General features: G+C 48.2%; 4 protein-coding genes across 4 annotated transcripts; 2 read left to right on the forward strand and 2 right to left on the reverse strand.

The window, feature by feature from the left end:
* Positions 1–726: 726 nt before the first annotated feature.
* Positions 727–5981, forward strand: EMC1 (ER membrane protein complex subunit 1). Its single transcript, XM_037421633.2, has one exon. The coding sequence runs from the start codon at positions 839–841 to the stop codon at positions 3689–3691; it is 2853 nt and encodes a 950-aa protein (XP_037277530.2). The 5' UTR covers positions 727–838; the 3' UTR covers positions 3692–5981.
* LOC142774612 (uncharacterized) lies at positions 3947–8899 on the reverse strand. The gene is made up of 4 exons (XM_075875192.1): positions 8744–8899; positions 8601–8668; positions 5062–5223; positions 3947–4001 (listed from the first exon to the last, which is right to left on the reverse strand). The coding sequence occupies exons 1-4, from the start codon at positions 8868–8870 to the stop codon at positions 3969–3971; spliced, it is 390 nt and encodes a 129-aa protein (XP_075731307.1). The 5' UTR covers positions 8871–8899; the 3' UTR covers positions 3947–3968.
* A 2631-nt stretch (positions 8900–11530) lies between these two features.
* On the reverse strand, positions 11531–18014 carry LOC142793615 (magnesium transporter NIPA4-like). The gene is made up of 6 exons (XM_075885793.1): positions 17709–18014; positions 16385–16474; positions 14965–15055; positions 13215–13375; positions 12684–12937; positions 11531–11869 (listed from the first exon to the last, which is right to left on the reverse strand). Exons 1-6 carry the CDS (start codon positions 17902–17904, stop codon positions 11531–11533), a joined length of 1131 nt encoding a protein of 376 aa, XP_075741908.1. The 5' UTR covers positions 17905–18014.
* Positions 18015–18685: 671 nt separating this feature from the next.
* Positions 18686–22287, forward strand: LOC119169582 (neprilysin-1). Its single transcript, XM_037420622.2, has 3 exons — positions 18686–19371; positions 20046–21254; positions 21618–22287. Exons 1-3 carry the CDS (start codon positions 18985–18987, stop codon positions 22254–22256), a joined length of 2235 nt encoding a protein of 744 aa, XP_037276519.2. The 5' UTR covers positions 18686–18984; the 3' UTR covers positions 22257–22287.
* The last annotated feature ends 2250 nt before the right edge of the window (positions 22288–24537 follow it).

Raw genomic sequence — 24537 nt, forward strand, 5'->3', positions numbered from 1 at the left:
CTTTTTGTCTTTTTGGGCGTAATTAACTTGGCGGAGTGTTTTAAAGTAAATCAAGCCTAGTGGTTAGGGCAAGGTGGCCCTTCTATCCAGTAGACAGTACATGAAACGAAAATTAAGTAATGAGACAAGAACACACATCTGTTATGCTACGTGTCGCCAATCTCCTTCTTAACATTGGTCATCGTGCAGTGCACACGTACAGCAACTAATTATAACTCCACTGAAGTGTTTCGATCTTCATGCGTGAAATCATGACTCTTAGATTAAAGTAAATATGGAACAACTGCGCTTTAGGCTGCGAGCTGCTGGACGTGTCCATTTTTATAGAGTGGCCTTTTTTGCGCAGCCTACCCGAAAAGATCAACCAGAGGACAACTCAAAGTCGCAACTACGTGCAGGCACTTCACTTCACCCAAATGCGCAGTGTTTGAACTTGAATTTTATTGGTCCCACTTTTTACAAAAAAATTTGCATACACTGCGTTGACCCATAGCCATAGGCTAGTTTGATAGGCTAGTTCTTCGTGCACTCCGTAATAAACACTCCATAAGGCATAGGAAGGGTAGGCATGAAAAAAATAGAGGCATGGAGAAGGCTGGATCTTGCTCAATGGCCAGGACATTTCAAATATGCCACCAAATAAATTTTGCACTACTTTTTTTTTTTGTTTTAGCAGGCGCACGACATCTGTGCTGGCAACACTGTTGTCAATTTGTTCCCGTCGAAATAAGCACACTTTCCTAGTCGCCGCCGTGCCCGTGCCGCCGTCTTCTTTCGCGACCGTGTTATGCACGTTGTAATGCCGTGATCGATTCGCTTGTCGTTGTACACGCTTAATATGCCTTCAGTGCAGGGTAGTGCGTACCAAACGCTTTCCGGACTGCTATTAGCTGTTTTAGTTGCGATCTCGACTGTGCGTCTAAGCCGATTCGGTGCATATGCTCTGTACGAAGACCAAGCAGGAAAGTTGGACTGGCGGCAGCGATTCATCGGGAAACCTCTGTTCGTGTATGCCGACCACAGCTCAGTGGGCTCTAATCAACGCATCGTCGTTGCGACCGAGAAGAATGTGTTGGCCTCCCTCAACACCCGGAACGGAGCCCTGACGTGGAGGCAGGTGTTTGAACACGATGGCAGCATCCACGCAGTATCCTCTTCCGGCGATCTCATTACTGTGTCGGGCAGTGCACCCTACGTTCGAGCCTGGGACGTCCATACGGGAGTGCTGCAGTGGGAGAAGACCCTACCGCACAGCTCCGCCCCCTTGGTCAGGTACGACGTCAATTCTCACTCGAGCGAGCTCACAGCGGTCGAGGTACATTCGGGATCCCACGTCGTCGCAACCATCTACAACCTACAAAACGGTGAAATGAAAACATCTCCAGTCGTTTCGGCTCCGTGGATTACCGATCGGACCGACTGCCGGCTTGTGGAGCACAAGTACCTTGCGTGCCTCGACGCCAGGGCTTCAACGATTCGAGTGATGGCACTCGGTGAGTCGGCAGCCTTCCGCGACGTTCCCTTGTCCTCTCTCGGCATTCAGCTTGAGGACCCAACCGCCGTTCCGGTGTTACAGCCCATCCAAGGTTCAACACGCGCCCACGAAGACTCGTACCTCGCCTTGCGCATGCCAGAACGTGGTTTCGCCTTGTTGCGAATTACCAAGACGGGGGTGAGGCTCGCCAAGATGTTCCCAAATGCGACGCACCTTATTAGTATGGGAGATGGTTGGCAAATTACTCGAAAGTCTCAGGACAACATGGCCAGCAGCACTGGTGATGAAACTTGCTATATAGGCGTAGTTGAACAACTTGAAAATGGCATCAGCAAGGTTTTTATATATGAACTGGGTGGCAACTGGCAGCAGAAGGAAGACAGTGAGGGTCAGTTTGCGATTCCACCGACTATGGCAAATGCAGAGAGTATTCATTTACTGCCGTTTCTACTCAAGGATCTAAAACAGTCATATAAAATTTTAGCTGTGACTGAAGATGATGCCATTCTCCTTTTTCACCAACAGGGTCGTCTGTTATGGACAAGAGAAGAGGCCTTAGCATCGGTTCTTGGAGCACAGTTTATAGACCTGCCTCTATCAGAGACAGATGCAAAGATTGAACAAGAGTTTGGAGACGGCAATGCGAATGTGCTGGCCATGTTTCTTATGCGCATCACGATGCAGCTTTGCCAGTTACAGAGCTTGCTGCTAAGTCTATTTGCCAGCCTCAGTGGCACTATAGGCCAACCAGAAGTGGGTGCGACTGCGCGGGATTTGACACGGGACAAGTTTGGCTTCAACAAAGTGATATTGCTGAGCACTGCAGCTAAAAAGTTGTTTGCCTTGAACAACAGAAATGGGCAAATAGTTTGGAGCCAGCATTTTCCGCAGTTGCATCCACTGAACAGTGCTGGCACTAAGAAGCTCCCAATATTTGTTCAGAGGACAACTGCGCATTACCCGCACCCACCTCGCTGCACAGTACTCGGCAAGCACAGTTCTGGCAATGGGTACTTGGTTTCAGTGAACCCCATAACGGGAGTTATCTTGGACACGCAGGAACTTCCCTACCATATTCTACAAGCTTCCTCGTTACCTTTTCTTGATGATGAGTACACCAGGGGACTCCTTTTCCTAGATAGCAAGCTTGGTGTGCACACATACCCGACCTCCGCTGCAAAGCTTGTCTATGAACATCGTGGCACGCAGTATCTATTCACCGCTGATCCTGCCACCGGAGATCTTGTCGGATATAGTCTGAGGCCGTCAACTCCGACAAAGCTCGCAGTAGAAACTGTGTGGACAGCGTCTCTTCAGAGCGAAGGGCAGAAGATTACGCACGTTGTAATGCGCAACCCATTGGAGCATGTTCATTCACAAGGTCGAGTCATGGGTGACCGCAGTGTCCTGTACAAGTACCTGAACCCAAATTTGGTTGCGGTTGTGACCGAGGGCACCGATAATGTCCACAAGGTGACCAGTGTGACCGTGCATCTTATTGATGTCATAACTGGAGCGTTCATATACTCCGGAAGTCACAAGAGAGCCAGGGGCCCTGTTCACTTGGTGCACACGGAGAACTGGATTGTCTACTGTTACCACAATGAAAAGTCTCGTCGGGCCGAAATTTCTGTGATTGAACTTTATGAAGGTGCTGTTCAGAGCAACACTTCGGCATTTTCATCATTCAACTCGCCACCGGGAGCCATTGTGGAACATCAGAGTTACGTCTTTCCTAGCTCAATAGATGCCATGGTCGATACCGTCACCGAAAAAGGAATCACAAGCAAACATGTATTACTAGCCCTTCCAACTGGTGCTATTCTGGAACTGCCAAAGGCACTTCTCGATCCAAGGAGACCTATCACACCGACAGCCCTACACCGGGAAGAAGGACTTGTGCCGTACATGCCTGAACTACCCATCAGTGCTGAGCATATAGTAAATTATAACCAGTCCGTTGCTAGAGTGGCAGGATTCGCGACTGCTGCTTCGGGACTAGAATCTACCTGTCTAGTAGTTACTTATGGACTGGACATTTTCTATACTAGAGTTACACCATCTAAAACATTTGACATCCTGAAGGATGACTTTGACCACGTTTTGATATCTGTTGTGCTTACAATACTTATTCTGGTTTCATACATCAGCAAGCGGTTTTCTGCGAGAAAAGCATTAAGAGCAGCCTGGAAGTAGTGTTTCAGAAGTTTCTAGAGCAACTGCTCATTATGGCAGGAATGCTGCATGATGAACAAGATGGACTAGCCTCTATTTTCCATCAATTTGTGCCGCAAGCCTCATTCTGCACAGCTGTTTGCACCTGTATGTTTTGTTTCACCATCATGGACATTTGTGCAGTGAACATTTTTGTTATAAGAATATATGTTGGTTCATGAAGGGTTTAGACTAGTGCGATAGTTGTGTTTGTTCAAGAAAAAAGTATGCTGAACGCAGCCTCGCAGTGGTGTCTTTATTATCGTCCCATTTGAAGAGGCCAGTGGATCCTCTGAAATTTAGAAAGAAGCAATTAATGAGCTGAATATTTAAGTATGTACACTAATCTTATCACTGTCACTGTAGTTGAATTTATTGCTAATAATTATATTTTCATTCCCAGTTTATTTCTAATTTCTCTCATTTTTTGAAAGATGGCATGTTTCTTTGCTTTTGGCATTAAAAACATTTGTAAATAATGATAAAGGCGCTCGTGCCTTTGTACTGGCTAGAACTGGACTAAATAATTGAGCTATTGAACTAGCTAAACACTGCAATAATTTTGGTCCTTTTTCTTTGTGGTGCCCTATGCAGAGAAGAACTCTACTCTATACTTATGATTGCCCTTCCTTTTGAGCACACCCAATTCTAATGTCAGCTCAATCAATTCCTAATCAAAGGAATGCCAAGATCAGCATGGTTCTTGCTTTAATTGTGCCGTGTGTCACTTAGATGAAATGAGATTTTTTTTTTTTCCAATTCTTGTCTCTGTTCACAACCTACAAGAGAACATATCAAAGTGCGCATCAGACTAGCACAGTGTGTATGTTTGCTATGTGCATTGACCTAGGCATTTGATTTAATTTTAGTACTTCCTGGCTTGATTAGGTGCAGCACAACATGCCTTCATGTCGGATAAATTTGCCATCTTCGTATGTAAAAGATTTATGTGCAATTATACTTAAACACCTTACCCTTTTTTGTCCTTTTGCTTCTGTGTTATGCACTCTCTAAACCAGTTCACTGAAAGTCTGTGCTTCCTCGCCATAGTATTTTTAACCTTTGCCTACAAGTCTTTTGAGGTTTCAGCAGTGAGTGACCTTATAGAATAATATTTCTTTGGCATTTTGGCTTTTATAGTTGTGCTATGTTGTAACGATGGGCATTCTTCTATGCACACAGTGCTGTTTATCTTAGGAGGACTCATCAGAAAAGCGCTCACACAGAATGTCTTGTCATGCCTAGATCACCGGTTTAGCTAACTAGCGGGCAGTGAAGGCAACACTCTGCCAAGTTTATCGTACTACTCCAGCAGTGCACTGCAAGCGCTGAGGATCAATGCGAATACTTACGGGGGAACAATGCAGACTGCCGGTTGCAAGGGTGCTCAGGAGAGCTTGATGTAGGCAGCGTAGCCCAAGATTATCAGTGCCCCAGCCAGAATCAGTAGCGTCAGAGTTCCAAACGTGTAGACGGCTCTGTCGGGGATCACAGGCTCCGCAGCCCACATTGCCCTGCATAATGCGGTATTCATTGTACACGTGCTCACTCTTGGAAAGTGTCGGGATAAGCGTGTTGCACTTTTTAACTTCATGCATAGAGTATTGCCTGCAGTACAACCAGCTTAAAGCAGTATTCCCAAACGACTTCCTTCGTGGCATCTGGGAACTTTTGCGTTGTTCAACATCTTGATTGACATTTTGCACTGTGTGGGTATAAAGGAGGAGGGGAGGGGCAGGGAAGGCAAAAATCTTCGAGTGCGGCTGGCCCTCGCTGGTGCCGCCCCTGATTAGTGGGCATTCAGTGAACGCAGAGATGTGCTCCTTCAGGCGTTGCAAAAAACGGTGCCAATTTCCTCGTATTAAAGAAATCCCATCGCGAAAACAGTTGCGTCCATCACTCTGGTTTGCATTCACGAATCCTGTTTTTTTTTTTTTTTTTGCTCTGTATGATTGATGTTCTTTTTTTCTACTTTTTTGCTGCTTGTTGGACACACTCTGATCATCCTTGCCACTTTGTGCTAGAACAAGCATAGGCGCGTGCACCCCACCCCCTCCACTGCCCTATTCAGGCGCACTTCATTTCTTTTTGTGCAGGGTTATGGCTATTCACTATTTCAACTGGTTTAATGATTTAGATTGCAGCAGCGCGTGTTGTACACCCGAGAAACTTACGGTCAATTCAATGATCGCTCTCCGACAGCGAAGCATAAGTGCATTTCTCAAGTTGTGCCAGAGTGGAGAAAGATTTAATAAATGTTCATACGACTGAATAGATTGTAAAACTGACGTTTGTTCAGGTGGCATTTTGCTCTTTACTTGGATATACAAAAGGCCAACGGCAGGTTTATGCGAGAAGAGTGCCTCATTTTCGTTTTTTATGTCCATTGTTGAGGTCGTTTTCTTTAGGATTTGGCCATGGTGTAAGTGTTAAAATTAAATATGTATACGCATAGTGACAAACGTAGGATCGTCGTAAGTGGCAATGCTTGTATAAACGACGCGTACGGTTTCGTTATGTGATTGCGAGTTGAAATGTTTTGAGTGCGTTTTCATCTATAAGCTCGCGATCACAGAACCACTTTTCGCCTTCGCATGTCTTTCTTATGCACATATATATATATATATATATATATATATATATATATATATATAGAAGAGCGACAGAAAGTAAATGTTGCACACCAGTTTTAGTTTGAAGTGCACACAGCAACTCGCCCAGCTATAAATTGCTCGGTATAAGAGTATATTTCTTATTCGTGGACTCGACCAGCGGGAGTAAACGGGAGAAGGGGGGGACTGCGGCAAATTTGCCCTATCCACATAATGAGAATCCTGTGCGTGCCTATGAGAGCAAGCACCTCGATGTTCGAAGCGTCGATAAGCAACCACTGCTCAAAAACGGAGTCTTGAAATGTTCTATAAGACCTAAATATCGGCTGTCCGTAGAAAATTTATATGCACATTCCTAAATGCTTTGCGAGGAAAGGCACGTTCAGACTTATAGCAAGCGCAGCCGTATCGTTCACAGCTGCAGCTTATTGGACACGTCAGCATACCCGAAGTCACCTACTCCAATTTAGCATGAAAAACGCGGTACACATGTACGTGGGTGTGTGTACGGTGACTCCGGAGCATTTCCGCCTGTGCACACATTTGATCGACGACGAAGCTGGCAGCGAGCGTTGCTGTCTGCAGCTGTGTGCAGCGTGGTTTCCGCAACATCCATTTACGCGTCGTTCTCAAGCTCGGGGCTGTGCCATTTTACAGGTGTAGGCACAATTGCTCCCGACGCAACCACTCGTATATTAACTACAGCTTCCAGAGACGGCATCGGTTAGTTGCGAGCGGCAAAGGTGTCCTCGTTTCTCAACAGCGACAAGGAAAGGTGCGCCTCGGTTATGGGGTGAGCCTTTTGCAGACGCATTCGGGAAAGGGGGCGAGGCGCTCCTCAGTTCCCTAGGGAGATGGGAGGGTGGGGCGTAGATGTCGGCATTGCCCCATACATTTACTTAGTCGGACTTGTTCCGGCTGTGGCGGCTGCATTTTCGATTGGGGCGAAAATGCTGTAGGCCCGTGTGCTTAGATTTAGGTGCACGTTAAAGAACCACAAGTGATCGAAATTTTGGAGCCCTCCACTAGGGCTTCCCTTATAATCGCGTCGTTGTTCTGGAACGTTATACCTCACATATCAACCAATCAGGTCGGGCTTGTTCAACCTTTGCTTAAACGCCGAGGTTATGAAAAATTAAGTTGATGACATACTTCTCACCATGTCCTGTCTTTTGGTCCTGGGCAACTGTATATATGAACTACATAGAGCACTTTTTGTAAACGTTCCAAGAATTATGTAACACGTGTTATGATTCTTGCAGTGCTGCCAAAGCCAAACTGTCTCGCGCCAAACGTTGCTGTTTATAAATTGCGCATCGGTTATGGAGCTGAGAGGCGAAAAATGTCTATATGCGCACATGTTCCTACCGCAGTTTGTGCCTACAAGTTCTGTACAATGCGCACAAGCGGCGCTAGTAATACGACGTTTACAAACGCATGTAACTAATATCGCCCGCAGGCACAGGCAACATAAGCGTGGAGAAAAAGCATGGTGTAATTGCTGAGAGTTCTACAAGTCGGGTGATAGCCAAGCGGGCCGCATAAACGAACAAAAATTATTAGTTGTTTAAATTTAGACAATAAATCCAAAAGTCACGTCTCCTCACGCTAGAAATTGAACATACAGCACGCGCGCGGTAGGAGATAAATGGCAGCAGGAGCCGATACATAGCTAACGCAGTGCATAACAAACTTTATTATTATTCTGCTTCTTGGTTAATATTTTTTAAATTTTTGTTCTTGGTTCGTTTGGATCCTCGCCGCTGGGCGTGCCTACAGACTACGGGGATCCTTTGTCACTGTGCTGTCTTCACTTCCGGTCGTACAGTCGATGACGTCATTAAAAAGGTGTGAAGGTAACTTTCTCTACAGGCTTTTTTTTACAGACAGCAGCCTCTTTTAAGCAAAACTTATCACAAGCACACTGTTTCAGTTAACGCGCCTCGCTTCATTCCGATATTTCCCAAATCATCCGCCTCTAACGGCCACTCTGTCTTGTTCCCTGAGATCGAGCAGCCGTGCCTCTATATTGCCTTCGCAGTTCACTCAAAATCTTTGAAAACCTCTGTATCGGGCGCAGAGGTATGTCACTTCCATAGTATTGCGTAACTATTCATCACTGTGAGATGGCGAAGAAAGACTGTTAATACTAAGATAGTCAACGTATGTCTGACCGCATATATATAGGCTCCGTTGAGCCACGACATGCACGCGCGCTACCGGAGCTGATCACGGAGGCCGCAGTCAAACGCACGTCTTCGTCGAATGGAAGACCTCACCTGCTGCGGGGCATTTGGGGCTTGGGCTCCGTCAGGCGGGTCATCGAGCTCTCGTACATTGTTGGTTGCTGCGTCGGAAAGATATTCGTGTCAAAAGACACAACCGGTACATGAGGGCGAAAAAAAATAGTGATCCGCGTCACCTGATCTGGGCTGTTGCGGACCGAGTCGACGACGGTTTCGTTGGATCGCAAGAGAACGCGGCACTAGCTCAGCGTCGGCGGCGACAGTTGAGTCCTCGTCTTTGTCGTCTTCGAAACAGTCGAGCATCAACGGGGGCCGCTTCGCTCAACCCTGACACCTTGCGTCGGCAGAAAACCACGTTATTGCACGAACAGGGATTGAAGTTTTGATAGAGTGCCCGACGTGAATTTCTGTTTTGAATAACCAATTGTAACACGACTACCCAGAAAGTTGATTCTCGTAGTAGAATACTGAGAGGAATTCTAAAATAAAGCATTGAATCTGTTAGACTGACATGTAAATTATTATTTGACAATGCTACTGCCGTTAAATTTACGTTTTCATTTGTGAATTTCACACGGATGCTTGAGCGCCTGAATGTTAGTGGTACCACGTATTTCCGTTTACTTCTTACAGCAACTTAATAACAAATAAATCTCGAGTCTTGCTTGAGCCGCTGACTTCCTAGAAGACAATGTACAATCTATAATCTTGTAAGACCTGTTTAAAGCCGTTAGTATAATGAATGAATGTGTGCGTAAACCTGAGATGTTATAGGCTATACCTAACCTACGGAAACAACGGACTGCATTTGTCCTTTTTATCGGTGGTGGTGAGTGCTGGCAAGGAAACAATTTCTCGGATCAGAAGCTGTCGACCACCCACCTAACCAGGGCTTACACTTCCTTCCCCATGTGGTCAGCGGGAGTGCATGTTTGCGAGGAGTTGCATATGCACGCGCGTCGCGCTGATCACCAGGCCATGAAACTACACCCCTCCTTGAAGCGATAAGGGCTAACAGAGCTCGCAAGGTGACAAAGGCCACATGGGCCCCGGACGGAGGGCTCCACTTTCGCCGAAAGAATTTCTTCGCAATGAAGATTTTCATTCATCCATTCGCGGTGTATCTTCCATTAAATCGTGTGGGTATATAAGAACCAGCAAGGAAAGCACCATGGCATACGTCCACGATGTTCTGTCGAGCCAGATAATGACACACAACAGCAGCATCAAAAATCGATTTATTTTTCTTTTTGAGGATATTTGCGAAAAAATTGTTGAAATAAACAATATTCAGCATAACGCTGCCCATCGTTTGTTCGTGATTCCACTTTGCAGCTTCATAAATTTTCTCTGCTTTTACGTTTTTTTTTTCGCATTAGTCCCATGAAAGAAGTTCCCGAGTGGAGTGCTGTTGAATTTCTTCGAAAGGACAAATGTTAATTTGTTGGGGCAAATGGGTTACAACAAGATGAGACAGACTTTGCATGAAAACGAGGTGAGTCACTTTCTTCCTTAGTGGTGAAAGTACATAGAGCGAGCACCACTTTATGTCTCACCGAACGATTGTGTCATTGTTCACACAACAGTAACACTCAAGTGATGAGGGTGTCTTTGCGGTCCCCGCATCGAAAGACAGGGGGGGGGGGGGGGGGACAAGGGTTGCCAGCAAGCGAATATTTACAGTGACGCAATAATTGGAGAAACGATTTCACGTGACCTAGAAAGTGCCAGAATAGTTGCGTACATTAACACCAAAACCATGTTATTGCAAAAAATACTACCCACCGTATAGTCTCTAAGCGGATATCTGGTTGCTGCCCCATTCAGCATCGAACACTGCAGCTTCGTACGCATGTTCCTGCGTATTCGAAGCTGAGATTTCTCTTTATTGGCGGGTATAGTTACGTGATCGTGTCTTCGTCATCATACAAGTGGCTACAGAAAATGAAGAGGTCGGGTCGCCATTATAAGCATCGCGGTGTCCTTGAAGCTTTCCGTGTAGGTCATGATGATTTCAGAAAGCAGCATGCGCCATTTTATAGAAGTCACGCAGAGTGAAGGGGCCGGCCTTTACGCAAGCGCGCAAAGGCGTTTTCCAGATGGCCAAGTCATGTCGGGTGAGGATGGTCGCAGCAAATCCGAAATTGATATTAGGATAAAAGAAACGCTATGTCCAAACGTTTCGAATTTATATAAATGTGCAAAATGCTCGGACAGATAGCGCTAATTAAACGCAGAATGTTATTGGCGCGATAGCGTTAAAAAGCTCGTTTCGCATAAATTCCGGCGTCGTTGGTTGTGAGTGAAAAATCATGTTTGCATGGCTGAAAAATAGACAAATATACAAATAAAATTAATTATAAAAATTTCGGGTCTCAGTGAGGATTGGACCCGGGTCGTTTGCGTGGTCAGCGGGTGTTCTACCAGACAGCCACGCTTCCTTTTTTTTCTTTCTTTGTTGCGTTGCATATTAAGATCAGAGCTGACGGTTCTTCATTGTATTTTGGGGTACCCCTGTACCGTTGTGGTACCCCTGTACCCTTGTGGTACCCTCGTGGTGTCTCAATTATGTGAAATGTGAACCACGCAGCCACCCGTGCATGTCTCTGCTTGTGAATACAGTGGGAGTAACTCTTCCTCTGCTTGGAAGCGCAGTGCAAGTAACTTTCATGCTTTATGAACACGCGCGTTTTGTATACATGCTTCACAATACATGAAATACTGCCGTAATAATGCGTGATACAAGCGTACATTGCCACATGGTAGCATGGAGCACGGACGCTCATCCAGCTCCCGTTTGTTGAAGAAATGTAGCCCCTTCATCCGGTGTTCTTTTCGTATCGATATGTTCCCACTTCCTGCGATCATCCATCTTTAATTTTTTCTTAGGGGGTGTCGTAAATGCGAACACGTGCACGCTTTTATATCGCCGCCCACGTGATCAGAAGAGGGACGCCGACCTGTCATCTGCTCTGGTGCCGTCTGCTACTGGCCACAATGCGGCGGGGCCGCTGCACCGCTAGGGACGATGGTAGCGGCTGCGTGCGTCTACGAGATCCAGCGATGAGCAGCCGCAGAGCGATGCGCACCGCTGTGTCCGACCGCTGGTGGTCGTCCTGGAAGATGACGAAGGCCAGCAGGGCGAAGGACACGTCTGCCACGCCCAGCATAAGGAGGAAGACGTGGTAGGGCGTGGCCTCCTGCCAGGACTGTGACAGCAGCATCATGGTTGCGGTGAAGCTCAGGTGCAGGAAGCACGAGGACAGCTGGGAGATGCGCACCGGATCGAACTGCACTAGGCCCTGCACGTGCGGAGAGTAAGGACCATTGCCCATATACACAACAATGTCTTATGGAGAAAAAAATTGCTTAAGAAAACTACTTCAGCCAATCGTTAGCAAAGTCGATCGGATAGCAAAACACACTTATGAAACAGAAGTTTTGTCGTCTTCAGATTGACTGGTTAAGGTTACATTCCAACGTTACATTCACCTGTAACGTAGGAAGTCGCTACTGCGCGCTAGATAAGTTTTCTGTAGTATACGATCAGTCACGTTTACCGGGGTACAAGCGAGTGATGAATGAGTTGAATGGGATGAATGTAAGGCTGTACAATTCACTGCAGGAGTGCTGAAGTTGCTCTGTCGATTCATTTTATAAGTAGTACCTCTGCGACAATTTATGCGACGAACTTACGAGAGTAAGCAACGTTCATCCTAGGAAAATGCCTGCAAGTGAAAATAGCTCGACTAGCTTGCGGGATTTCGGAAGTGTAAATTTCAGTGAACTGAAACGGACTCAGTATCAATGAAACCTGTTTTGTTGATGATTGCGTGGAAGGAGGACCGATATGGAAGGTCTACTGACGGGATTAATTTTGCTCGAGGCATGTACTGCTGAAATAAACGTCGAGTACATGATCGCAACAGTGATGGCTTTATTTTGTAGGCCACACTCGACGCACATTAGCATCGGCGTGTAAACACCCCACACGTGGAACCGGAAAAATGCCTACACATACGCTAACACCTCTTTTAAAAAAATTCAAAGGCCCTGTCCGCGATCCAGTGGCCATTAAGAAGCAAGTGCGATATGACGTCACACGCGCACGCATACCTTATTGAGGAAGATGACGTGAGCGAAGAAGGAGACGACGACCACCACGAACCAGGCGACGGTGCGCACGGTCACGAGCTGTCCGACCTCGGAGACAGTCATCACGATGGCCTTGACGGCGATCGTGTAGGGTACCGAGGACAGCGCGCTGATGCAGATGTTCACCAGGATGCACTGGCCGCCTCGAGCGTGCGACAGCAGGCCCGAGCACAGCACCACGAGTCCGACCATCAGCAACGCGTACACCAAGAAGCCTGTAGCGCGCGGGCCGAGGGATCCTTTACGTCGTCTCTTTAAAGAGACTGTATAGCCGTACATATGTACTTAGATCTGCTACCCGTACAAAAACAACTCAGAGCTAAATGTTTCCAAAAGTTGGCGGAATAGCTAATACGCTTGTCTGCTCGCTGTTGTTGGCATATCGGCACTATCACGGGCGAATATAGCGTACTTATTAGGAATAGATAAGGGGGCGCCAGGCCTTTAGCTTAGGGGAAGTCCTAAAGCGGAGTATGCGGCGCTATCGCTCACCTGTCTGCACGAGGTATAGCTCGAGTTCTATGGCGGTCATGGGCTCCATCTCAGCGGGCACGCCGAGCACCATGAGCACGGTGCCGACTATCGTGAGGAGACAGGCGCAGACCACCAGCACGGAGGTCGTTTCACGAAGAAGCGTGGCGGTCAAGAGAGCGCTGCATGTGTCATGGCGCGTGTGCCATTTCATAAACTTTCCAATATCAGTGCGCTCGTTCGGAGTATGTGCCGTAAAATATATCGCTCGCGTTTTATTTTGTCACTTAGTCGGTACTCCAGTGGTCTCGGTTCTAATTATACACCGGGCAAGTCAGCAAACGTGTGCCGTGTGAGATTGTATAGTGCGTGGAGAAAGAGTCATTTGCCGTCTACCAATAGCCAAACTCGGAGTGGCAATATGACAGCTGAGCTAGTGGGTAATATAGTTCTTGAATATTCTGGAAACTGCACAAATTAGAACATGAAGAAGAGACGATTTCATATAGTGTGTCCATCTCCTTTTGTGCACGCCGTAATTTGAACTGCTTTCAAAAAGTTCAAAATCAGGATGACAAGTTTGCCTGACGTTGAATAGAGTAAAGCCGATTACAACAATACAGTCACCACCGGCGATTTCTAAACGAGGCACTTACACGTGATCACATGACATGAAAGGATAATAAAGGGAAGAAAACCTGGTCGGACCTTCACTGTCTTATAGGTGTCCATTCATGATCAACTGAACACTCTTAGATAAGAAAATGCATGATCAGAACATCTGTTACATGTAATTTCATAGAATGCCAACTTGTATTCGTTTCGCACAGCTGACATTAAGTGGGCCCTGCAGCACTTTTTCACCATGGTCAGAAAACGCTGCCGATCGGTATTCGAGGCTCGTTAGAACATGTGAGGCAAACCAGCGCCTCATAACGCAGCACGTGGCCTGGAAACTACAATTAATTCTCAAAGTCAGCTAGAAATATTTCCCTCTCATCTCGACAAATTATGCCATAAACCCAATGTGCACAGCCATTGACTATACTTTGAGCATCGTACGTATCATAGTTATGGCGAGTGCATTCATGTGGCCGCGAGCGCGAGCGATACCGAAAGTAACCTGCCCGTTTGAAGGAAACGAAAAGAAAGAAGATGCTCAAGGTCGTGACGAACAGATACGTCTTATTGCCCTCTTGTCATCACCTCTTGCCCCTCGCTCGTGCACAAGGAGAGAGAGTGAGAGTGTGAGTGATTACTTAAGGCTTGACCCCATGCACGCGTTGCAGCGTGTCAGTACATGGCATTTTGATGCGGCGCCGCGCCCTCTCTGTGAGAGAGAGAGAGAGAGAGCACGAAGCTGCGCGAACCTGAGCTTCCCTCTTCCTCCATAGGGGAGGAGGACACGGCGCCGCGTCTGAAAGCTAAGCCCTGAACACTGTAACGTGTGGTCAGGCCTTTACTGCGTACCACAAATCCATACAACTCCGCTAAAAAATTTGCGGCCGTCGATTTGTGAGCATAAACTTCTTTAATACAGCCGTTCGAGGATTATTTGCAAAAGTTTAGCACGGCCTCTTTAAAGTCCGAATTCAGCAGCGGTTCTCAATGCAGGTGAACGTAGAAACTGAACAGATTTGAGCGCTGTAGTAGTTTATAAGAACTGTCTTCGTTCCAATCCATGCTGCTGGAAAATGTATAGTTAAGAGGGAAAAAAAAAAGCATTCGGTGCTATCACATGACAGGTAATCAAAATGGCTGAAAAACTCACGTGACAAGTCCGTTGGCCATGCCGATGGCTACGACTGCAGTGGAGGAAGTGAACTGCAGCGCCAAGCCCTGCGCCACGTCCGCAGAGCTGCCTGCCGTGGACGCACGTGTAAGCACACTGCTCTGCGCGGCAACGTCCTATATACAGTGGAATCTCACTGTTACGTGTTTCATGGAAACCGGGAAGTGAAAGGTAGTTTGCAAAAACTACATTAACCAAAGAGCTTTCAAATAGAAGAAAAGTGTGGGTACTCCGCCTGCCATTCATCTTTATTGGGCAACACTGAAGTAGCTGCATGGTCAACTTGCACTGCACTTAATTCTATTCAACTTCTAGGAATAAATTATTCCGCAAAAGAAAAGCTGCTCTTTCTTCACTCATCTGCCTATGAAGGCAAATGGAATGCATCTAGCTCTCTCTCTCCACAGAAAGAGAAAGAGAGCGCATAGGAAGAGGGCACCGCGAACACTGACGCGTTGTACCTCGTACATGCGGTTCTAGGGCTTCACCAGCCGTCGTCGTGTTAGCCACGATTCTCAGCGGCTATGTAACAGGCATATCGTGGCTTGTTGGTACGTGCTTTGAGCAATTGTGTGCCAAATGATGTGCGCACGGTTTCTCGATATATTGATCAAATCGAACTACCGTGGTCGTATTAATTACACAATTTCGTGAGAAAACTTGGCCGTTTTATGCACACGAAAATGCATCATTTCCAAGATATGTTGGCCTGGAATAAAAAAGAAACAAAGAAAAGTTTTGGGCCAAAAAAGTAGTATGTAGAATCGTAATAACGAGATTCCACTGTAACTAGATTAAACGGCGTGAAGGCAAGCTGTCTTATAGAGCGACCCTGCTAATCACATAAGCTCTGCATTGACTCACTGCGACTGCAGTCAATGTCATGAGAAAAAAAAAATAAACTACGAGTTTTGGCGACTCGTTGTTCATCCTGTGAACAAGCTGACACGGCTTATATTACATGCATGGTTGCCTTACATGTTGTCATGCTCTACAATGGAACCCATCGGCATTTATACCAAAAAAGGTATAAGTCGTTTCTGTGACAGCCTTTTCGCACACGCGAGCACAGAACTGCTGGCGCAGTCAAGGAGTGATGAAACCTCTCTCCCCCCCCCCCCCCCCCAACCAACAATTTTTTTTAAGTTTTGGATGTATTGGCTTTGCCACACTATGTACACTTGCACGTACAAACTCAAGCACGAATACACATAAAATGCGCTTGACCCACAAAAGAAAATGTTTCAGCATACGCCCCTGTGCAGAACGCAGGTTGTCGCTTTGCGGGAAAACAATGCACCAGCTAGCCAGGCAACAATGAACAAAGATAAATGAGAACAGTTATTTTTTTTTATATCTGGATGATCTCAACTTGGAGCGACGGCTTGCAGGCACTCACCGAGCATTGCTCCCACCAGCCACTCAGGGTCGAGCAGGAATCGTAGCTTCAGGCCACCGTGGGGATTCACCTCGGACTTTCGTTCGTCGTCTGCACAAGTGGGCGCACAAAGATTGGCAATAATACTTTGCCACATCACAACTAAAGGTAACACCTGGCCCTCTTTTATTACTTGTTTTTCGTATTTTTCTTCCTATGCGTCTGTCGTTTGAGTGGCTAATTTTTTTTTTCATTGTTACTCCTCGATTTGCGTTAGGGGCTATACTTCGGTATTTATTACATTGTGCTTTGCTCCCAGGTTTTTTTTTTTTCTTTTCTCACTCTCTTTTAGTTAAGTACTGATAAAAAGTATCTATGTTGTGTCGCATACACGTGAATGTTGTTTTCTGTTCATTAATTTCTTGCACTTCTTGTTAATATTTGTAAAGAATTTAGTCAAAGATATAAACGTCAGTTTTTGTTCAGGTGAAACGGTCATTCCATGCAGTTAAGGGAATCATCATGATACAAGCCTGCTCTTCAAGGAAAACAATTCTTTCCTGTTGGGAAAACATGTGTCCACATTCAGTATGCATGGCTTCAAAAGCACAGCTACTCTGTCTAGTCACAAGACAACTCGCTGCCTTTGTTGTACTAAAAGGAAAGGCGATTGAGTGATATCTTTTATCTGATCGTAAAGGTATACGGGTGCTTAGAGATTGGCGGGTGGCTTCCTGGAGGTGCGGGGCCGGATGAGGCCCTCTGCCTCCAGAGAGAGAAACAACATTTTTTCGCGCATCCGGCGTGCGGGAAGTCACCGGCCGCGCAGGGCGCGGGTATTTTCTATCTAAAGACTATGGCTACTAGTCCTATAGTCCCAGGCCCTAGATTTTGAGGACGTTGTGCTATGGCTAGGCGTTGGATACTCGGGCTCCTCCGCTCCCGTTGTCCGGGGCGTTGGTTCCCTTTCTCGTCTGCTTTGCCAGGGCCTCCTCAAGCCGCTGGATGGCCCTTCGTTGTGTGTTTGAGTCTTGGGAGCGTATCCATGCTCCCACCTCTTCGGGATACGTGGCCAGGACGCCACGTATCCCTCTGCCTCCAGGGCGTCGTTGATTTGTACCTTCCACTCGTGGGAAGCGATACTGCAAATCTTCGGTACCAGTGCCTACTCTCGCTCCTCCACAAAGCGTGTGAATGCGGGGCAAACGGTACACCAGAGGGAAGTGTGTACGGGCGTAGTGCGGCAAACATTAGGCTATTCTTAGCGATGTATGGAAACGAGTTTGTTTGAATTTGTCTGCAGGTGGTGTTTGTGTAACGTGCCAGAGGCGCCGGCATGTCTCACCTTCGACGAGCCTGCGCAGGGCGTGCTTCTTGATGACGAAGCTGGACGCGTTGAAGAAGACGTTGGCGAAGGCGAGCACCAGGCCGAGCAACGTGCCTGACTGCGCCTGTACGTCATCTGGGGTGCCGCCATCCCAGCAGATGACTCGCTGTGCAGCCGCCGACGCCGCCACCACGTCCCCGTCCCCGCGCATCATAGCGCCCGCTTTCCTGCTGGTGCTGCTGCTGCTAGCTGATGATTATTACCTGAGACATTGTGGTGCAGGCCCACTGCTAGACATCGGCAGAGAAAAATGTATACTCGCACAGTCTGCCCCCCTCCCCCCGTCCAAGATCGAAAGAGTGCTTATTTTTTTTATTGACCTGGTTGAGGGTGTTTGGGGTTGGAATAAAGCCACCCCCCCCCCCCCCCCACTAAAATATTCAATTTCGTGCGTGCATGACGAATGCATTAACATACATAAATTGTTAAACTCCTCCCCCGCTCCACTCCCAACCCGGCAAGAAATCCGGCTACACCCCGGTTCAATATCCATACCACGTGGGTTATCAACTCTGTCATGAAAACCATCTCATAGTCTGACCGCTTGCTCGTTTCACATTTTCATTCATTAGAAGTTTTTTTAATAATGTTCTGATCTCCCTTAGCTTCATCGGTTAAACGTATCCTGCCACTCCGTTCTTGGTCTGTGTTCTATCGAGGGTGAATTTCATCAGGAGGAGGATCATCACCACCACAATCATCATCGTTATTTCACAAGGAGCCTCCTTTCTTAGACACATGATCTGTTAGACCATTTCATAGGCCAATTTCCACTTGTTTATGGTTTCTTGGGTGAGCTTCTTGCACATTGTTTATTTATTTGAACACTTTCCATGCCCGAAGGCTTTACAGAAAGGAGTGGGTGTTATACGACACAAAGTAAGCGAAATATTATTTTCTTTGTGTTTTGATTTTTCTGCGAATGTACCGTTTAACATCTTTATAAAACTATACTCGAAATCCGTGTGGTTTTTGATAACCTTCCGTAGTGGGCACTCTCTTCGTTCAGAAGGAAATCGAGTAAAATCGGTCATCAGCCATCGACTACGATGCCATCTCGGTAGGAGACACGGGGTCGCTTCGGGACGTTCAACCAGCGACGTGCATGTGCGCGCGCGTCTTCACCTGTCGCGGAGCGAAGTTCGGGACGAGAATAGGCGAGCGTACGCCTACACATCGTCGTTTAGGAATTGAGAAGTAGTAGGGGACACGAGACGAGAAAGAAGCAGCCAACATGCAAGCTGCCTTGGACGAGGACGACGGAATGCGACCCCAGCGGCTGCACGAACTGACTTGCGACCTGAACAGGCCACGCGTGGTCATCGTGGCCATGGTGATGGCGAGCTTTCTCATTTCCGGCTTCATCGCCATCGGACCGACGCGCATGGAGTACGTGAAGGCGCACCCGGCCTGCAAGTCGGCCGAGTGCGCCGCCATGGCGCAGGCCATAACGTCGAGCGTCAACAACCGCATCGCGCCCTGTCAGAACTTTTACCGGTTCGTCTGCGACGGCTGGGTCAAGGCGCACCCGGCTCGCGAAGGGGAGCTGCGTCGTCTCGTGCTTCGCGAGCTTGCGGACGAAGTGGCTGCGGCTCAGAAGAAGGTGCTCATCTCGACCCAGGTGCAGAGCAGGCTTCTTTAATGCATAATCTAGGGGTGCAGCTTGCTCTCTGGAGATGCGCGCACATATTGGGTCAAATAATTCAGGATTTCGCCCCTATGTAGTGAGGGTGTGTACAGTGGGAGCAGCCTCATTGAAAGAGAACCTAATGAAACCAACAGACAAAGGAGGTAGCAGGTATGGTCCCTGCTGGCGGCAAGTTGATTACTCATCCTGTTTGATTCCTTTCCATTTATGTCAAAATAACTTTACTGCAGCTAAAGCATACAAATAGTGCACCCCCCTCCCACCTCCCCTAGCATAATTGTCTGTTCGTTTCATTACTTTGTGTGCGAAAAAAGGAACGAATCCTCGAGTGATTCCTCCTATTCCTTTCATACACTGAGGTCCTCCAGAGACGAGAAGAGTTGGAGGTAGGATAGTGGGTATGCCACACACAAAAAAAAAAAACGTCGCATGAAAGCGTCGTCGCAGTTTTTTTTTTTTTGATAACTTGCTTATCTACAATTTATTATCAGACTTTGGCATTCATTTAGAAAGAACCTCTCACGCACAGTGAGCAACAATGGGGCGTAAACAGCTATAAGAAAGTGTTATTTCATTTCGCTAAAACTATCACGTTCCTTGTGAGCTATGAAGTCATCTTTGCTCAAGTGGCGATAACTGTTTTGCAGGTTCCAGCTCGTGGTCAGGACGCCTTCCAGCGACTCGCCTATGTCTACCAATCATGCGTGCGCGTGGAGAAGAACGATCCGGACGGAATTCGAGTGCTAAAGGAGTTCTTCAGTTTCGTCGGTCTCGAATGGCCACAGGTGTCGCGGACTCGCTCGCTGGACTCCCTCCTGACCATGGTGAAGCTGTCCCTGCAGTGGGACATTCCCACTCTCATCTACGTCACCGTCAAGCCGAGCCCGCACGACCGTTCGAGGCTCCTGATAGCCGTAGACCGCGGCACCACACTCGACAAGGGACAGGCAATGGCGCGAAAAGCCGCCGTCCGCAAGATAGCCTCACTAGCCAGCGAAATCCTGAGCGAGCCGGGACAGGCCGAAAAAATTGAATCAGCCGTGTTGCTCTGCGAAAAGTACCTCCTTGACCAGACCAACAACGTGCGCAAGACTGCCCGCAAGAGGAACCTCGAGTTCAGGCGGGTGCTGAGTTTTAGAGAGTTGGAGGCCATGACGTTCGTGGACGAAGGAAGCCTCTGGCTGGACGCCGTCAACGCGCAGCTGTCAGCAGGACATCGACTGTCTCCCAACGAGCCAGTGATACTCGAGCACGCCGATCACGTGGTTGCAACGGCCAGGCTCGTTCGAAAGCCCGAACTGGCCCAGAGTCTTCTGTACTACCTCGGCTGGCTACTGCTGCAGCAAATGGGCCCGAAAGCGGCGCTTTCCATACGCAAGGCCCAGTTCCTGCTGGACCGACAGGCACAGACCACTCAGGACAACGTGGCCCCAGCCGAACTCAACCTGTGGCGTGTCTGCATGCGCGAGACGGAAGAACTGATGCCCACTGCGTTCAGCGCCCTCTACGTGCAGCAGCACGGCGGGGCGGCGGACAAGCCTAAGTTCGACGTGAAGGCCATCGTGGATCACGTGCTTTGGGTGACCACGGAAATCGTTCGACGTGTACGCTGGATGGACGAGCGCAGCAAGTCCAAGGCGCTCACCAAGCTCAAGAAGATGCGTGGTCTCATCGCTTTCCCTCAGTGGATGCGCAACAACACCCTGGCGCGTGGCCTCGATTCGGAGCTGCCGGACCTGAGCGAGCACTACCTGGCCACCTGGCTGCGCGTGAAGGAGTCCAAAAGCTCCAAGTTGCGCAGGGGACTCCGGGAGCGCCACCAGGACGACCAGACGTACCACTATCGAGTGTCACAGGTTATAATCATGGCCAATTTTATTATTCAGTATGCGCATACATTTTTCTGACAAAGAATATTTCCAGCTGTCCTGCGCCGACCACAATGTTATAATAACGTTGCGTGGCCCGATACGTGTTTTGTGGCAGGGCCATTTATGGTCAACTCCTCCCCTAGAAGAGTAGTACGAATACCAAGGTTACAAGAATACACTTTTCCAGTGCACTTTTCTAACAGGGAAATTATATGCACCACATGGTGCATCCTGTTTCGAAGCTCTTATCACTTTTTTTTTGCTATTATTGTATGTACGCGCGTGTTCTTTATGTCCAATATTTGCTTCTGTCATTCTTCCTTGATTTTTTCCAATGCACCGTCGCAGGTGGGTGTCCGCTACTATCCGGACGAGAACCGGCTCATCGTTCACCCCGCTGTGCTGAGCGCACCCCTGTACGCATACGGAGGTCCCGTGGCTCTGAACTACGGCGCGCTGGGAACCATGATCGCGCGTCAGGTGCTCGGTGCTTTCGACAGTGACGGCTGCAACTACGACGAATCCGGCAACGAGGACCACTGGTGTTCCTCCGAGTTCCGCGAGGAGCTCCAAAAGAGCATGTCCTGCTACGACGAGCAGTGGGAGACATCGAGCGCCCGCGTGCCGGGCATGGCGGCCCACAACGATACGTGGAGCCGATACCAGCTGGTCGCGGACACCGAAGGCCTGAGGGCCAGCCTGCGCGCCTACAGGCTTCTCGTGAAGAACCTGGGTGGCGAGAGGTACGACGAGGCCCTGGCCGGCCTCTCGTACACGCCGGAGCAGCTGTTCTTCCTCAACCGAGGACTACTGTACTGCGCCAACCTCAACCTGAGGCTGCTGCGCGAGAATGGGCGGGAGGACATGCTCGCCGCGCACGAGTACCGCTGCAACGTGCCGCTGATCAACTTGCCGGACTTCTCGAAAGCGTTTCATTGCAAGCCTGGAGACCTGATGTACGCGAGAAGGATGTGTGCCATATGGTAGCAGAAATAAAAGGGGGCTTCTTAAAAACTGCGCTAGCACACTTCGTTGCGTAAATAATTATGCATTAAGAAAGGAAGCGCGACCAAGCCTTACATGACGAATCGTTGCAAAACAAAACAACGCCTATATTGCGCCCTTTCTCTTCGGAGTGCACTAAAAAAACGAGTAAAAAAAATGCCCGCAGCTTCCCTCGGGGGAACACTGAGGAGGATGCGGACCATATAATTGGTTAACGGGGTGTTAAAGTGCGACTTACTTGGGTCGATGGCTAAATTGGTTAACGTGGTTGTGAAATGGGGTGTTAAATTGCGACTTACTTGGGTCGATGGCTAAATTGGTTAACGTGGTTGTAGGAGGGGGTGTTAAATGAGTGAACACGTACACCGTATGCGAAAGGGCGGCGCTGGTCGAAGGGACGTCGATCATTGTGTTTGTGGATTCGTTGGAATTCATTTCACCGCGACCTTGGACGTCGACGCGCCGTACAAACCAACCGACGAGCGGCAACTGAGTGAGCGAGCGCCGACCTTGAGTATATATACAGCACGACGGCGCATGCACTGTCAGCTGTTGAATGTTCTCGAAGCGCGACGCCACATGCGCGTCCACTGGAGAATCAGGAGAATTGTAGATGTCGAACGCGGTGTGTAGAGGAGGAAGGGTGCACAGATGGTGGAGGAGTGAAGCGCGCGCGGTGTGTAGAGGAGGAAGGGATGCACAGATGGTGGAAGAGTGGGCGACGGCGCGACGGCGCATGCGCGCGCGTCAGCTGTCGAATGTTCGAGAAGCGGTGCGGACGGCGCACTACAAGGCGCGAGTATAAGATGCTCCGCATCTAAAAGGGCGTGTTTTTGTGCCACAACAATAATTGTCATCCATCTTGCGTCACTTTTCTTGCTCAATCGCCGTGAACCCGGCACTTTAAGGTCACGAACGGCATGCGCCGTTATCAGCGTGACACGTTTTCTTGATAGGAAAGTGGTCAGCGCTGAGCTTTCAAGAAAGTGCAAGCTGGATGATGATTATTGTTGTGGGACGAAAAGACAGCCTTTTTATTCAATCTTCTTTAAAGTGTTCACTAAGAAAAATGAAGTATTCAGGGAGTATTCCTGCTACGCAACAATAATCTTCATCTGACTTGCTCGCATTTGCTTTCTTGAAAACCCGGTGCTGGCCACTTTCCTCTTGGGAATACTATGTCACACTGATAATTAACGCGCGTGTCGTTCGCGACCGCGAACTACCGGAACCGTGGTGATAGCGCGAGGAAAGTAGTCGAAGTCGATTATTATTGTTGTGTAGCAAAAATACTCCCGAAATACTGCATTTTTTTAGAGTGTACTATAAAAATATCGCGTAAAGAAGGTGCCTTTGTGAACCCAGACAATGGCCACCATCTTGCTTGTTTGCGTCTTCTAAAAAAACAAAAAAAAAAGCTTCTTGCGCTAGCTGCTTTCATACAACGAATGTTTGATTGATATGTGGGGTTTAACGTCCCAAAACCACCATATGATTATGAGAGACGCCGTAGTGGAGGGCTCCGGAAATTTCGACCACCTGAGGTTCTTTAACGTGCACCCAAATCTGAGCACACGGGCCCACAACATTTCCGCCTCCATCGGAAATGCAGCCTCCGCAGCCACGATACGAACCCGCGACCTGCGGGTCATACGACGAATATTATGCCATGCGATAACGCCCATACCGTTCGTCCCCGAAAGTGCTGGGCACATGGCGATGATGCAAGGAACACAAGGAAATGAACGGGAGATGCATGAGCAATGATACACTCTTTTTACTCGTTATTAATGCCTCATAAAAAATTGGCCCCGTATCTGCATGTTTCTGCAAATGTCGTCGAAAGACGAAAGTCTTGCGTGTTGAGAGAGTGAACAAGGCATCTATTTGATGTTCTGCGCAAGAAAATCGGTGAGTGGTATTCTGGAGGCGCTCCTTTAGAGTGCCTCGAGCGTGCAGCGGAGGCAAACGAGCGCATCAAGCCATGTCACACGTGAGACAAGAGCGCTATCTGGCAGTTATCTTGAAAAGCAAAGCGCGCACGCCCTGCGCGCCCGTCTCGGAGATGATAAGGTGTAGAACGCAAGGCGACGGGTAGGTGCCACCACCATCTCGTCCTAGAAAAGCGTGGGAAACACCCCTCGTTCCGTGCAAGCGTTGCACGGTCAGCGCAGCGTGATAAGCGCTATGGTACCTAAAATTACTTATGTATGCCTTTTTAGGGGCGAAGCTCCTTAAGGCGTGGGCTGTGCGTCCCCTGTAT

This window comes from Rhipicephalus microplus, chromosome 2 (genome assembly GCF_043290135.1).
Source record: "Rhipicephalus microplus isolate Deutch F79 chromosome 2, USDA_Rmic, whole genome shotgun sequence".
NCBI lineage: Eukaryota > Metazoa > Arthropoda > Arachnida > Ixodida > Ixodidae > Rhipicephalus > Rhipicephalus microplus.

What these genes read in the sequence shown, in the direction of transcription:
- EMC1 (XM_037421633.2), top strand. Translation starts at nt 839, where the DNA reads ATGCCTTCAGTGCAGGGTAGTGCGTACCAAACGCTTTCCGGACTGCTA.
- LOC142774612 (XM_075875192.1), bottom strand. Translation starts at nt 8,870, where the DNA reads ATGCTCGACTGTTTCGAAGACGACAAAGACGAGGACTCAACTGTCGCC. An exon ending in CCCCAAATGCCCCGCAGCAG is followed by an intron (nt 5,224 to 8,600) that starts GTGAGGTCTTCC and finishes CGCATTATGCAG; the next exon opens with GGCAATGTGGGCTGCGGAGC. An exon ending in GCAGTCTGCATTGTTCCCCC is followed by an intron (nt 4,002 to 5,061) that starts GTAAGTATTCGC and finishes TCTAAATTTCAG; the next exon opens with AGGATCCACTGGCCTCTTCA.
- LOC142793615 (XM_075885793.1), bottom strand. Translation starts at nt 17,904, where the DNA reads ATGATGCGCGGGGACGGGGACGTGGTGGCGGCGTCGGCGGCTGCACAG. An exon ending in GCTGGTGGGAGCAATGCTCG is followed by an intron (nt 15,056 to 16,384) that starts GTGAGTGCCTGC and finishes CGTCCACGGCAG; the next exon opens with GCAGCTCTGCGGACGTGGCG. An exon ending in ATGGCCAACGGACTTGTCAC is followed by an intron (nt 13,376 to 14,964) that starts GTGAGTTTTTCA and finishes TGACACATGCAG; the next exon opens with CGCTCTCTTGACCGCCACGC.
- LOC119169582 (XM_037420622.2), top strand. Translation starts at nt 18,985, where the DNA reads ATGCAAGCTGCCTTGGACGAGGACGACGGAATGCGACCCCAGCGGCTG. An exon ending in AGGTGCTCATCTCGACCCAG is followed by an intron (nt 19,372 to 20,045) that starts GTGCAGAGCAGG and finishes ACTGTTTTGCAG; the next exon opens with GTTCCAGCTCGTGGTCAGGA. An exon ending in ACCACTATCGAGTGTCACAG is followed by an intron (nt 21,255 to 21,617) that starts GTTATAATCATG and finishes GCACCGTCGCAG; the next exon opens with GTGGGTGTCCGCTACTATCC.